Here is a 15,915-nt window from a genome sequence, read left to right as displayed (position 1 = left end):
TTGTGGAAAACAAAGTAAAGTGAGAATACTTTAGGGCATATGGACAGCTGGATGCAGAGAGAATGGAAAGAAGACTCTGCCATATATAGAGGAGAAGGAGTTTTGGAGTCTCGTGACTATTAAAAGAAAAGGGGAAAAGAATATTTAAAACAAAATCATTCGGCAGGAACATCACAAGTAGAGACCTAAAGGTTTGCAAAGTTTCAGAACATGATATTGCAGGAGAAAAAATGGGCACAGCCCTGCGCCTTGGACACAGTTATCCCAGAAGCAATCACTTCTTTCTGTTTCTCTTCCTTCCCTGATGTCCTTCTCAGGTGAGATTATCTGGACACATTACTCCTACACCTTGACAATATGCCTTTAAAGGTATCAGCACAAACTCTTCACCTGCTCTCACCACATCCACAGGCACAGGGACCTCAAAGTACAGAAAAAAAATTTACCCTTTCTTATTCTTTATCATGGGAGAGAGTCAGGAAGAAGGAGTTTCCATATAAAAACCAAAGTGTGAGTTTCTAATTTCTTGGCCTCCAGTGCCCTCTCCTGCCAGAAATTTCTGCTATAGAAAAAAATAAATAAACTCGACTGTCTTAAATGAATCTGGAAACACTCATGCTTGACATTGGCTTTCCTTTAGCATCACTGGGGTGGCGGGGAAGGGGAGGAGGTGCACATGGATGACACCAGCCACACTAATAGAATCTGTTGGCAGGCAGAATCACAGATGATGGTATTTCTTCAAACTGGCCATGGAATCCTACCTGGAAGCCTGGGCTGAGAAACATGTAGCTAAGCATGGCCTCCCAGGATTTAGTATGCATACGAGGTATTTCTCAGTATGCCCCCTATAAGTGTCTCATTCAATAATAGCAGCAGTTACAAATGATCAGTTTTATTTCACAATACCTATTTATTTCCTTCCTTAATGTCCCGACCCGCGGGACAGCAACGGGGGATGCAGGAACCACTTAAAGGAGAAAAACAAATAAGGGGCGTGAGAAAGGGAGACAAGACAGTTTTCTGATCAAGTCTCAAACTTTATTGAAAAACCTGTGCCTTATAAGCATTACGGGGAAGGAGGGTGTGTCTTGTTGGGAGGTTCAGAGGAGTTGTTAACAGGGGATTGGCTAGAGTAAGTAAGATGGGGCATAAGGTGATTGGTTGACTAGTTGCCGGGTAAAGTTACCGGGAAAAGGTGAAACTATTTTTTACTTAAAGAGGAAGTAAGGCCGAGCTGTGCCTTATATGGCTTCCGACATCTCCTCCCTTTTTGTTTTAAGGAGATGGGCATTAACCGAGAGAGGGAGTAGTGACCTGGCTCCTCTCGTGGATTTCCCAGATCCACATTTGTTATTTGCAGTATCTTTTGGAGAGGAGAGGTAAGTGAAATTTTTGATACCAACCTCTATGCAAGCCAGGTTTGCTCTCAGAGAAAAATCAGAGGGGGTCTGATCCTTCATTTGACTTCTCCTTGGGATCGGGAGGTCGAAGGATTGTGGGACCTTCTCTTGCAATGCCTTGCTGTGCACTCATCTTGGTGCCCATACCTTTTTCCTTTTATTAGGAATGGGTAAGTGTACTTCTGATCTATACACTGCCCTCATTATGAGGGGAAGCCATGAGATAAGGAATAGTCGGATTCCTGGTCAGACAAAGCTAGGCGATGGTAGTGAATTTGAATTGGTTTTGCTAGTGCAGAGTCTATTTGTTGTTTAATGAAGGTGGTGACCTTTTTGAATAGCCAGGGGCCAAAGGAAAGGACTAATAGAAGACCTAACGGGGGCCTAGGAGTGGGAGGAGATAAGGGAGAAGTCCATTGAGTCCTGTCCAAAGGGGGTTATCACGAAGTTCCTTTCTTCTTTCTTCGAGCTGGTCTTGCAGGGTTTTTATCTTGTCTCGAACAATGCCTGACTTGTTGGCATAGAAACAGCATTTTTCCTGTAAAGCCAAACAGATACCTCCCTGCTCTGCCGTAAGGAGATCTAAGCCTCTACGAATTTGTAGGACTACCTCTGCTAGGGAGTCTATTTGATCTTGAAGATCGTGAATTGTTTCAGAAAGAGCTGAGACATCCTCTATTAGTTGACGAGACAGTTTGTGGTAGGAATGTACAGATATTCCTGTTCCAGTAACTCCTGTGGCTACTGCTGTAGTGATGCCTAGTCCTGCTATTAGTGGGATAAGTTGAATAGCTCTTTTAGAGCGTGGATGTCCAGCTATATAATCAAGACTGGGGAGAGGAACAGGTTGATCTCCTAGTATAATAGAGATATCAGGGAGTAGTTGGGCGGTTATGCAATAGCCTGTCCAGTTACCTGGTAGGGCCGTGTAGGCCGAATTTCCTCCACATACAAAAACATGTCCGGGAGGGGGGCACTGGTGTGAGGTGTTGTTAGAAATGGAGGAGCAGTTTGTGAAGGTGATGCTTCCTAAGTCTACATCATAATTATTGTTCCGGGGAGGTTTGTATATATACAAGGGGTTTGTGTAAATTCTATAGGTTGGACTCTAAAAGGTAGACTGTCACTACAGTTTAGATGTGAGTTGTTTAGATGTGAAGTGGAGGTGTTTGTTAGTAGGGCTAGGGGCATAGGTATGCCAAGAGTTAGACATAGCCAGCAGTTTTCCGCGAGGGTTGGGTTGGAATTATTTAAAGCTTTGAAAGTGGCTTCTAAAATATCAGAGGTTTGGATGTCGAGATCTATGTCTAGAGATTTAGGTAAAGCTAAGGGGTGGTATTGTAGGGGAGTATATTTTTCTTTAATTATTTTTTCAATTTGTTTTTGAACCGCATCTTCTCTTATCCTATCTGATGGCCCACCGCCATCAGATGTGTGAATTGGTGGTTTTAGTGGCCAGCAAACATTTTTGCCAATAGTGCCTAAGCAGGAGGCTTGGGCATATTTGGAGTGTCCCAGGTTATGAGTAGAATCAAGCTCATCTCCAAAGGAGCCAGAATAAGTTCTTTGTGAAATGGCTGATAGACATGTGTTGCCGTTTGTGTGGGTGCACTGCTGGACACTATTGTAGCACATAGAGTGCATTTGATCGGTTATTTCGCACTCCGTGGGACAAGGTCCTGGTTCATTTTGAACTGGGAGTATTATTTTGGGTGCATTAACACACTGCCAGTTTTGCTTATGTCCTCCTCCTATCTGTGACCTGAAAGTTAAATAGGCGGTTTTGCCGCTGCAATCAACTTGGCTAGTATGGGAGGTGGGTATTATTGTAGTTGTTCCTCCCTTACAGTCACAAGGTGCCCCATATAATTTTTGGAGTAGTTGTTCTGTGGTAATTGGGGGCCCCATGCCACCTAGGGTAGTGTTTACCTTTAATAAGGTAAAGAATATTATGGCAGTGTAGAAAACCATGGCTTCGATTGATTTTGTTCTAGTAGGTAGGAGTTTATTGAGAAGTATTGTCTTCAGGAAGATTGTGTTCCAGGGCCGCATCTGTAGGGGAAGATAAAGTTTTCTCAGGGATTTTCCCTGGAACTGATAGTGTTACTGATGGGTTGATGGGTTTGATTAATCATTCTGGGAGCCAACAAGGTCCATCTTCTTTGGTATCATATATACAGGCATGTCCTCGACCCCAAATGAGAATGGGGTCAGGGCCATTCCATTTTAAAGTAAAGGGATCTTTCCACATGACTTTGGCATATTGGGTGTTTGTTTCTTGGTGCCAGAGTCTGTCAGCTGCAGACTTTCCATGGTAATCTAATTTTAAGAAGTTTAGGACAAATAGAGCATGGTTAAGGAGGTTACGAGGGGAGCCTTTGGTGGGATAAAAGGAGGTAGTTTTAAGTTTGTTAATTGTGGTTTTTAAGGTTTGATGTGCTCTTTCAACAATCCCTTGGCCTTGTGGATTATAAGGAATCCCAGTAATATGCTTGATTTCTAATTGATGGCAGAATGATTGAAAGGCTTTGGAAATGTATCCGGGGCCGTTGTCAGTTTTGATTTTTTGAGGTTTATTCATGGTAGTAAGACATTGGAGAATATGGGCTATGACATTTTTTGTGGCTTCACCGCTTTGAAGAGTGGCGAAGATGAATCCACTGAAGGTGTCAATAGTGACATGGACATACTTAAGGGTGCCAAATTCAGGGAGATGGGTAACATCCATTTGCCAAATTTCATTGGGGAGTATACCCCTGGGATTTACTCCCAAGTGAGGAACCGGTAATGAGGTTACACATCCGGGACAGGACTTGACAATTTGTCGAGCTTTTCTCTGGAAATTTTGAATAGGAGTCGGAGGGTGTGAGCATTAAGATGGTGAGTAGCATGAGTTTGTTGGGCTTTGGTAATAGGGTCTGCAAAGATGGGGTATATGGGTCGGGTATTTTTGTCAGTGATGGCATTGCCCTGGGAATGGGGCCCTGGTAGTTCTGTATGTGCTTTTAAGTGTCCGATGTAAAAAGGAGTTTGTCTGGTTCTTATTAATTTTTGTAGTTGACAGAATAGGGGTATTGCATTAGTGGTAGGTTTGATATAGGGAATAGTTTCTAATAAAGGGATGGAGAAGGCTAGGTAAGAACTATCAGTGTAAAGATTAAAGGGAGGATTGGGTAATTCTGTAAAGACTTGAAGGATTGCAAAAAGTTCTACAAGTTGGGCAGATTTGAAAGGGGATTTAATGGAATGTTCCTTATCATTGATAGTAAAGGCAGCCGTGCCATTGGAGGAGCCATCTGTAAATACTAAGAATGCTTGTTTAAGTGGTGTTTTTGAGGTGATTTGGGGGATAACGGAGGGATGTAATCGTGCAAATTGGAGTAATTTGTGGGGAGGGAAATGGTTATCTATTGTTCCTTGGAATGAAGTGAGGGAAATGGTCCAATCGTCATCATGCTGAACAAGCCAATTTAATTGTTCCTTAGTATATGGAAGAATAAGTTGATTGGGATCTCTTCCGAAGTATTGTAAGCTTTTGTCTCTCCCTTGTCGTATGATTTTTGTGACTAATGAAGGGTAGGGGGTAAGTACCCAGGAGGGAGCAGAGGGTAGGTGAATCCAAAGAAGGGGATTGTCTTGCCATAAAACGCCTGTTGGTGTGTGAGGTGTAGGGCATATAATAAGACAGAAAGGTTTATTGTGGGAAAGGAACGTAATTTGTTGTTGTTGAATGGCATTCTCAATGGAGCGAAGGGCTTTCTTTGCTTCCAGGGAGAGGGAGCGTGGGGAGAGAGGATTAGAATCACCCTGTAGGGTGTTAAAAAGGGGCTTAAGTTCCTAGGTTGTAAGTTTTAGATAGGGTCTTAACCAGTTAATATCGCCGAGGAATTTTTGGAAGTCATTAAGGGTTTGAAGGTGTGAAGTTTTTAGTTGGACTTTTTGAGTTGTAATTTTATTTGAGTTTAATTTGAATCCAAGATAATAATAGAGGTCTTTGAGTTGTATTTTATTGGGAGCTATTTGGAGTCCTAAGGTGTTGAGTTGATTTGTTAGTTCTTGGCTGCATTTGAGTACTTTTGAGGCTGAAGGTCCTGCTAGAAGAATATCATCCATATAGTGAATGATATACATAGAGGGCCATAGTGGTCGGAGGGGGTCTATGGCTTGGGCAACAAATTTTTGACATAGGGTGGGACTTTTTGCCATTCCCTGTGGGAGTACTTTCCATTGATAGCGGGGCATAGGCCCTTTGAACTTGATGACGGGGAGGATGAAGGCAAAACGCTCCCTGTCCTGAGGGTGTAAAGGAATGGTGAAGAAACAATCTTTAAGATCAATAATAATTTTGAAATAATTGGCTGGAATAGCAACTGGGGAAGGCAGGCCTGGTTGAAGGGCTCCCATGGTATACATGGTTTTATTAATTTCTCTGAGATCTTGGAGAAGTCTCCAGGATCCTGTTTTCTTTTTTATTGTAAATATGGGGGTGTTCCAGGGGGAAGTAGTAGGTTCTAGGTGGCCAGCTGCTAGTTGTTCCTGTACTAACTGAGTAGCCGCTGTAAGTTTTTCATTACTTAGAGGCCATTGATCTACCCACACTGGTGCGTCGGATTTCCATTTTATTTTGTCAGCATGGGGTACAGGAAAGTCAATGGCCATTATGGAAAATGTTCACTCCCTAAACCCGAGTGGTTATTGTTTTGTACTAGGGAAATGGGTTGTTTTATTTCTTGGCCGTTTTTACCTAATCCTTGCCCTGGTAAGAAGCCCTGCTTAAGCATTTGATGAGTGATGATTTCATTGGGACTGTACATAATGATTTTCATCTGCGATAAGATGTCTCGCCCCCAAAGATTGATGGGCAGCCCTGAAACAATGTAAGGTTGTACTTGTCCGGTTTTACCTTCTTGTCTTTCCATGTTAATATTTTGGAACTTTGTTTAGGGTTGGTGGATTGACCAATACCTTTAAGGTGAGTTATGGAGGCTTCACAGGGCCAACTAGAGGGCCAGTTCTGGGCAGCAATTACTGTAGCATCAGCCCCTGTATCTACTAGGCCTGCAAAGGCTTGCCATCAAGATGTAAAGTTAACAATGGTCTTTCAGGGGTTATTTCTTGTGCCCAATAAGCATCAGCTGATCTGAGAGCAGCATTTAGTCTGGGGAAGGAGGAACTATTTTTATTGGAGGAATTTATGGGGAGTAATATAAGTTGGGCTATTTTTTTGCCTTTGGGGATGGACACAGGTCCTGATGGTGCTGAGGCTAAGAGTGTTATTTGTCCTGTATAATTATTATCAATAATTCCAGGAGTGATGTGGAGACCGGCCAGTGTAATACTTCCTCTGCCTAAGATGAGGCCGAAGGTCTCAGGAGGTAGGGGCCCATATGATTCTGTGGGTATGAGCTGTATTCCTTGGTCAGGAATTAATATTGTATTGGTGGCAGCACAGAGGTCCAATCCTGTGCTACCTGGGGTGGTGTGGAGGAGAGATTTGACATCTGAGCGGGGAGAATTTGTTGTTGGTTTTCCTGGGCTTGAGGGATGAACCTGGTGGCCCCTTGGTTCAGTCCCTGAGTTGGGGCCAGGGGCTGGCCCCTCAGGGAGTTTCCCTGGTTGGGGTTTTCCCGCGAAGGGGTAAGGAGTTTACCTTCGATATCAGTTTTGGAGTAGCATTCATTAGCCCAGTGAAGGCCGCACTTGCAACGTGGGCAACGAGTTTTGGGAGGTGCTCGGGGCTGGGAACATTTAGGCGGGGAATTGGTGGTAGCTGCTGATTGTTTTTCATTAGGGCAGTTACGGGCGAAGTGCCCTGGCTGTTTACAATTATAACAGGTTTTTTGTAGGTTATTTGAGGTGAGGTCTTTTAAGGCTGCCCCAATGGCTAGACCAAGCGTGTGAGAAGTGCCAATGCCTGAGCATAATTTTATGTAGTCGGACAGACTGCCACAACGATGGGGTCTAAGGATTTCCTGTCATGTTAAATTTGCATTTTCATAAGCAAGATGTTTAATGAAGGTGCCCTCGGTTTATGCTTCCCCTAATAATCTTTCAGCAGCATCAGTGAGGTGGCTGACAAAGTCACTATAGGGTTCATCAGGGCCTTGGCGAACTTTAGCCAAGGAGGTGGTGGCTGAGCCTTTAGGAGGGAGTCGTCGCCAAGCTTTGAGGCCTGCATTCTGAATTTGGGCTAATAATCCAGGGGGAAATGTTGCTTGGATTTCATTAGTTTCATAGGGACTCCGGCCGAGTAGTTTATCTCGGGTCCAAGAGCGTGTGGTTTTACTTTCACTATTGTGCTGAGCGGTTTCTCAACAATTTTCTACAAAGTCAGTCCGCCAAAGGACATAGTCACCTCCTGATAATGTGGCTCGTGCCCGGGAGAGCCAATCGTTGGGTGTTAGCCATCGGTCACTAAGACTCTCAAGGATGGTAAGTGTATAAGGGGCAGTGGGGCCATAATTGGTAACTGCCGTTTTTAGGTCTTTTAAATTTTTAAGGTTTAGGCGGCGGTATTTTTGTCCTTTAACAAGATTCTTTTAGTCAGTGTCTAAATCCTCCATGTCTGAAATATCAGGATCAGGTTTTATGGAGTCAGGGAAGGTTTCATTTTCATTAGAAGGGTCTTCCTCAATCTCATTGTCTTCAGATTCTGCTACGGCAGGGTTAGAACTTTGGCTACGGGTGACTGGAAATGTAAGAACAGGGGGGTTGTCTTTGGCCCTTTTTTTTCTCCCTATTTTTTGTGGTGGTGAGGGAGATGGATTATTGGCAGTGAGGTTGGGGTTTAGTTTAAAAAGTTCAGTTTCAAGGGCCTGAATTTCTTTAATAAGGTGAAGGTGCTCACGCTTGGTTTGTAATATTTCTTTGAGGGAGGAGACTTCTTGAGTTAGTGTTGTTTTCGCTTGTCGGATGGGGTCAATTGGGAGATTATTGGGTATAAAGGGAGGTTTTGGAATAACTGAGGTGTTGCGGTTGTAAGAGTGTGGGTTATGGGGGGGGTTAATTGATGACAGGGGCTTAAGGCCCCAGGGGTTATTATGGTAATGGACAGCTTGAATTTCTAGGGATTCTTCTTCCTCAGGGTTTAAATGATGTATTTGATTATTAGAAATTAGCGATGGGTAGAGTTTGGGAGATGAAGGTTTTTGAGGGAAAGGGTTGGTAACATTTGGAGTTTTAAGAGCGTTGTCAGGGCTGTTCGGGGGTTTAGGAGAAACTGGGGGTTGTCAGGAATTTCTACCATGACAGAGGGGCAGGTGGAAGGAGGGCGAGAAGCCTCTTTAAGGACTTCTTCTCCTACTTTGATGACATCTCGAATGTCAGGATCTAGTGAATGAACTTTTAACATGTCGTGAATTGAATTCCAGTAGGAAAAGGCTGTAACTGGGACTTTGTCAGGACCAAAGGTGTGGTTAAAGTCCTGCAAGGCATCTCCTACTCGTTCCCAGCGTTTTTGGCTGATTGTTCCCTCTAAAGGGAACCAGGGGCAGGTTTCATGAAGAAAATTAAAAAATTCTTTAAGGTCCTTTCTTTTAACCCTTACTCCTCGCACTCTGAGTGATCCCTTGAGTCCATCAAGGAACATTTCATGTGTACTAAGCGAATTCCCCATTATGTTGGCTGAATGGCTCTCTCAGGATCTCGGTTCACGCAAGTCTCCAGTCGACTTGGAACTTAAGTTTCTCTGTGACCACTCTCCCTGTGCCTTACGATCTCTGCTCGCGTGTCATAGGTCGGCAGGTATAATCCTCCTGCTTGGACTTTCTCAGGCAGGACAGCTGCCTACTGCCCTCAGGCTTAGCCTTTGGGAGGCAGCATCCCTGGGAGTGCCCTTGAGGTTGACGACCGTATAAGACGTAGGGAGCTCAGAGTTTGTTAGAGAGTGTTAGGCAGAAAAACTAGTCCAAGTGTTTTGGAGTTCTCACTGCCGAAACGGGTACCTCTCGTCCTTCCCCGCTTTGGCGCTGTGAGCTTGGTGAGTGGATTATATCTGGGAGAGCCAATAATAACAGCCAACATGAAGGGGTGAAATGTTTGAAATCTTGTAACTTATCGTTTGCCTACCTTATCTTCCGATTCATCTCACGGCGGGTGAACCGAGGCGATCTGAATGGGGAATACATGCGGTCCTCGCTGCAGCTCCAAAGGGTGCCCGGCCGGGGCTTCCATAGGCAAGCGTTCTCCTCCAGGTGGTCCCGATCGCCCCACGTTGGGCACCAGGATGTCCCGACCCACAGGACAGCAATGGGGGATGCAGGAACCACCTAAAGGAAAAAACAAACAAGGGGCGTGAGAAAGGGAGACAAGACAGTTTTCTGATCAAGTCTTAAACTTTATTGAAAAACCTGTGCCTTATAAGCATTACAGGGAAGGAGGGTGTGTCTTGTTGGGAGGTTCAGAGGAGTTGTTAACTGGGGATTGGCTAGAGTAAGTAAGATGGGGCATAAGGTGATTTTTTGTCTAGTTGCCAGGTAAAGTTACTGGGAAAAGGTGAAACTGTTTTTTACTTAAAGAGGAAGTAAGGCCAAGCTGTGCCTTATATGGCTTCCGACACCTTAAGAATTTCAGAAAGGCCAGCCAGATGATTCAAGCCTGTAGTCCCAGCACTCTTGTGGGCCTAAGGCAGGTGGCTTGTCTGAGCTCAGGAGTACCAGATCAGTCTGAACAAGACTGAGACACTGTCTCCTAATTGCTGGGCATTATGGCAGGTGCCTGTAGTCACAGCAACTTGAGAGGATGAGGCAAGCGGATAACTTTAGCCTAGGAGTTTGAGATTGCTGTGACGGATGATGCCACATTAATTTATGGATGGTGACTAAGTTAGACTCTGCCTCATGAAAGAATAAATTGTAGGAAGGGTTTTGAGCCATTCACTATAGCATCAACATTGCACAACTCCCAATGAAAGAAAATAGTGAGCAGTTAACCCCCATTTCTATTTTGGTCCAGCTGATGTCAGCCAGACTGCCAGATGGCAAGAAACCATTTCAATGAGACATGATTTCCCAAGCTCCTTTCTCTTTCCACCACCTTCTGTCAGCCCAGGAACATGAGGTGCTCTTTGCAAAATTAGTCAGCCATCTCCTCACATTGCTCTTAAATAAACTGCTTGTTCTTTCACCAACTCTTGCGTTGGGACTTTGACATTTCAGGATAGAAAAGTCAATCTTGACTTTGGTTAAAAATTTGCAGATTTTGAATGAGTCTAGGAAGTGGCTTCTTTAACAATTCCCCCTATTGCTGCTGTTTCTGTTTCTGTACTCAGCTAGAGAGAGCAAACACCACACAGAGTCCCTTCTGCCCAACACTTTCTAACAATCTAATAATCTGTAAATATTTTGTAAATTTTGTGTAAAGAAAAGTATGTATAGCCAGTTCTAGTGGATCACGACTATAATCCCAGCACTTCAGAGGCTGAGGCAGGTAGACTGACTGAGCTCACAGTTTGGAGAACAGCCTAAGCCAGAGTGAGACCTTGTCTCTGAACAATAGTTGGTCGTTATGGCATGCGCCTCACATCCTAGCTGCTTGGAGGCTGAGGCAAGAGAATCACTTGAGCCCAAGACTTTGAAATTGCTGTGAGATGTGAAACCATGGCACTCTACCTGATAACAAAGCCAGACTGGGTCTCAAAAAAAAAAAAAAAGTGACTAGCTCAACCTCCTACCCTACCCAGGAATGTATCACCTGGAAATGTTGAATGACCCAACACCCACCTTTCCTAAAGATGTCCAACCCGGGAAAGGGAATGTCACAACACCCAAATTCCTGACCTTTAATCCCCTCCCATCACTATTACCCACATGGAAATTTCTTCCCGGTTGGAAATCCTACCCAACCCTCACCCAAGTGGAATAAAGTCAATTTAACTGGAAAAAATAAATGGTACATTTACCTACAATTGTCCTTTTTCCCTATATATACTAACTGTAGCCAGTATATTTTGGCACACCACAGACTATAACTACTCAAGAAGGGTGATTGAAAACTGGCAGCAGGATCTTTGTACCTTCATTATTTGGGACAGCTTGCAATTTGCTGTGCTGAGAGACTATACCAGAAAGGGTGAGGTCTAGAACAGAGATCTTATCAAGGAGACCACAAGGATGCACTCAGGGGTCCTCCCCATGGTGACTCAGGTCTTAGGAATTTACAGAAATTTAAATCTCTGGAACCTGGATATTTCCACTTCAGTGAAATCCTGTAGTCCTGTCCTGTCAGAAACAGCTTCTCCTGCTTTATTCAAACTAAAGAAAAAGAAAGAAACCATGGGTACGAAGGTTTTGACTGGGGATGAAAAGGAGAAGACAGAGCAAGTTGGGGAGCATGGCCATTTTGAATTCTTGTGAGCCTCCTCAACCAGGTGAAATAAAGCCTTTCCTCTTATAAACGTGGTGTTTGGGTGCTCTTTCTCTCCATTGGGCATCCATGTGTGCATGCTACGGGGCAGAGAAAGGACCAATTCAGCAGGTCTTCAAGGAATCAAACAATGGGAGAAACTGGCATACAGGAACTGGTACCTGCACTTAGAGACATCTAAGACAAGGTAGGATAGTTACCAGATCCCCACCATTTGGGTGGAAGCTGGGGTCCGATCAACCCCTGGGGCAATAGATTGCTGGCAGGTCTGGTGAAAGGTGTTTAGAGTGTGTGGATATGGTATAACTGGGATGAACTCGGACGGTGGGGTTGGAACCCCCCTAACAGGGCCTACAGGAGTATTGATTCCACCTCCTATCAGTAAGTGGCAGTTCAAGTGGGAAATCAAGGATGCCCAGGTTAGGAAAAGGATTGGAATTGTGTGCATGCAAGCACTTGGAGACTGACAGAGACAGGTAACAATAGGTGGGGTTTATCACCTCCCCTTCACAGGGCAAAATGATTGTGTTAGTGGCCCCCTTTTCCCTGCTTCAACATCATCCACTGGCTATTCTAAGAGAAACTGGAAGTTCCAGGTTTCCTGCTTTTCATCTCAGGCACAGGCCTAGTCCTTGGCAGCCACGTGACCATGTGAGACTTATGGGTAAATGAAAAGACATCAGAAAGGATAACTGTGTTGTGGTTTTGTTACTGGAATGTCTTTATTCAGTGAGTCCCTGATATCAGGGATTTGAGAATGGAGCCCACAGGCCAAAGATCAGTCATAAAATAGGATTTTGTGGAGGAAGGGGCATGCAGAGGAAGTGGAGAGCACCAGAGGGAGTAGGCCCATGTCGGAGGTCTCCTGCATGGATCCTTTGCCTAGGGGTAAATAATTGGCCCTAAGAGATATTTGGCCAGTGCCTAGTAGATGGAAAATATACCCTTATGAGCTGAATGAGCATTTTAACAAATAAATGAATGCTGTCCCTCCCATTGGGCGGTTATTAGGTCTTTGCAGGGAGGGGATCAGGGTGTGTGCTCTATACTCAGAGTGGATTCATCAAAAACTGCTTTGTTTATGACCTTGCTAGAGCTCATAGGGAGTCCTCTGCAGTGTGTGCCGTGTTTGTGCCTACCTGCGAGTCTGACTTCTGAACTCACCTGAGCCAGAAAAATGGGGTTCTCTGTCCAGCCCTGATTGGGAAAACCCTATATAATTGCTATGCTTTGCAAAATGTCTCTCATTTGTAAAATGTAATAATTTGGTTATTTAAATTGTTTGGGAAACCGAGTCTTTGATTCTTGCCTTTTAAACCTTCTAATTATCAGTCTACCCAAGCCAATAATTTACTTCATAGAAAACTGTGATGCTGTTTTTTGAAAAGTGTGTTTTTGAAAGTGGAAGACATTAGACTGAAAGGAAAATGGCATTGTGTAAGAAAAGGATATTGTGTGGTAAATTTTGTCCTGAAACAGAATAGTTATATCAGAAAGTGATAGGCAGGACAATCCAGAAGGTTTATGTTCGTAGATTGTCTGTGCAGGTTAAATAAAGCTCATAAAAGGACATTGTGAAGGAATTTACATGTGATCTAGTTGACTATGTATTTCCTTTAGAATCTTTTGGCTTGTAATCTTGCTTGAACAAATAAATGTTTTAAACCTTTGATATATGACAAACCTTCCAAAATAAAAACTCTAAATTCGGTCTTTTGGATATATCAAGACCACTGAAAATCTGAGAAAGACATATTAGGCTTAACTGTTTTATTGAAAATGTATAGGAAACATTGTCAAATCTGAAATGGTGGTTAATTTTGTGAGGATAATGTTCATATGTATTTTCAAATATTTTAAAATATTGGTCTGTGTTAGTGTATATGGTCAATAATAGTTTGAATTCAACTCAGAAAGTACCTTTTTCTTTTCTTTCTTTTTTTTTATAGACAGAGTCTCACTTTATTGTGCTAGGAGAGTTCCCAACTCATTAAAAACAAGTTAAGATGTATAAAAGACATAGTCAAAATAAACAACAAACAAGATTTTTCAGAATATCCAATACTTCTAAACAATTGTCATAATTACCCAACATTACCTAAGTCTGTACCTTTATAGTTATTCTTATGTTATATATTATAAGCTTTAATATGGTAAAAATACAATGTATACCATTCATATGTGCCCGCTGTTTCACAGATTTCTTTTTTGTTTATTTTATTTTAGACAGTCTCACTTTGTCACCATCTGTAGAGTGCCCGGCATCACAGCTCACAACAACCTCAAACTCTTGTGCTTAAGTGATTCTCTTGCCTCGGACTCCAAAGTAGCTGGGATTACCGGTGCTGGCTACAACGCTGGGCTTTTTTTTTTTTTTTTCTTTTTCTTTAGAGATTAGGTGTCCCTCTGGCTCAGGTTGGTCTCAAACTGATGAGCTCAGGCAATCCACCTGCCTCTGCCTCCCAGAGTGCTAGAATTACAGGCCTAAGCCACAGCGCTCAGCCTTGTTTAACAAATTTCAAAAACAAAATTAACCAGCACAGCCTGCATGTCAATTTAACTAACCGTAACAAATTTAAAATTATTTTCATTTGAAGTCAATTTCATAGATGTGAAAATAAAATAAATAAAAGTAGAGAATGTGGTAGACACAGACACCCCCACAACATTTCTTAGTTATTTCTGAACTGAGAACTCACTTTCAAACATAGGAAGAGTAAGTCAGTCAAACAGGCCAAACCAGAAATAGGGAATAATGATAATAATTTTGAAAAAAAAACCCGAGGAATCAATTAGGCACTATAGAACAATAGCATGTCTAATGATGTTTTATTGATGATGATTTTTTGATTAGTTTTAAATTGTCATATGTATTTAACTTGCCTACATGTTGTTAATCACATAAGTATATTTCTAATATACTTGCAAAATTATCCCTATATAAATTATTAAAATCCGTTACATAGAAAAAAACCGCATTTAAAAAATTACTGTCGCTGTTCTCCAGAATTACTAACCTGTCCCATAATAAAGTCTTTTTACACATCAACTTTCTGTCCCCGTGTTTAACTATAACTACAGGTAACCGAGACACTTCAGGTTCCACAACAGAGTGAGCCACTGGCTGGGGACCTCAGTTTATTTAACAAAAAAATGGAGGGACTGAGGGGCCCCTCTCATGAACAAACCCCACAAGCTCAGTTGGGATTCTTACCTGAGGACCCTTCTAAAGTCACCACGAGGGAGGGATGCCGGGCGCTGCAGACACACAGTTGCTCAAAAAGCTATGAGCTGTGTGCAAGTAACAGCTTCAGAAACACTTGGAACAACAGGGTCCCATCTTCCTGCCCCATTCCTCCTTTTGCCAAGTGGGGTACGTGGGCCAAGGGTTGCAAGTGGCAAACTTTAGTCTTACGACTCTAAAACTGAAGGGAAATTGCCCAGTACCGCCACAGCCACTTTTGGCTCCAACCATGTCCCGCCTCCTCTCAGGACACCCAGTCTCCTGTACTCACCATTTCCCAGCTCCTGGAGGTCCTGGTGTCCTCCCTACAGATCTCCCAGTACCTGCAGGTCACAGGGTGACAGAGGCTGCTGCACAGACACTTGGGATAGTTGTGCTCAGGACGCGGGGTACCCCTCATAAATCACCCAAAGACCAAGTCCAATGCAAAAGCAAGAGGTAGTTTATTCACAAGCTTGGGCTTGGGTTTCTTCGTTCCTGATGCAGCAGGAGAGCAGAGAAGCCCCGACTGCAGAGGGAAGAGCAGTTTTAAGGATACAGAAAGGAAAAAGGGAGGGGGAGTTGGGGGAACTGCTGGAGAGCTGATAGGAGCTTAGGGAACTGGACAATGTTTCCTACGGGCTAATTAGCCTGGGGAAGGATTTACTACTACTGGGGTCGAGGGTGGGTGCCGTTACCAATCGGGGCAGACATACTGGAGCCAGGGGTGGGGAAGGAAGCAGGTTGCCTATCACCTTTGGTATGCAAGCAGGTTACCTATCACCTTTGGTATGCAGCTGCAAATTGAAGGCTATGAAACAAAATGGGGTTAGTTTTAACAAAATGGAGTTAACTTGGTCCTTTCAGGATATCCAGGAGATGAAATAGCTGAAAAGGAGGCCGCAGCTCAGAGCCCAGCTCAAGAGA

General features: G+C 43.4%; 1 protein-coding gene across 3 annotated transcripts in view; it reads right to left on the bottom strand.

The window, feature by feature from the left end:
* The window catches only part of LOC128572943 (zinc finger protein 678-like), a 37,790-nt gene extending 21,875 nt beyond the window's left edge, over nt 1-15,915 (bottom strand). For 2 of the 3 annotated variants that reach the window (XR_008376278.1, XM_053573096.1), the window contains exon 1: nt 15,281-15,915. Coding sequence is in view for 1 of the 3 variants with exons in the window: in XM_053573097.1 (XP_053429072.1) it covers nt 3,428-3,455; nt 9,471-9,670; nt 15,281-15,409 (357 nt within the window). In the remaining 2 variants the exon portion in view is untranslated. Of the gene's footprint in view, nt 1-3,403; nt 3,456-9,470; nt 9,671-15,280 lie in introns of those variants that run through there. The other variant, XM_053573097.1, reaches the window with a different exon arrangement.

Source organism: Nycticebus coucang, chromosome 20 (assembly GCF_027406575.1).
Source record: "Nycticebus coucang isolate mNycCou1 chromosome 20, mNycCou1.pri, whole genome shotgun sequence".
In the NCBI taxonomy this organism is placed as follows: Eukaryota; Metazoa; Chordata; class Mammalia; order Primates; family Lorisidae; genus Nycticebus; species Nycticebus coucang.
Note: the sequence above shows the minus strand (reverse complement) of the source record. Positions and strands in the feature narration are given on the sequence as shown.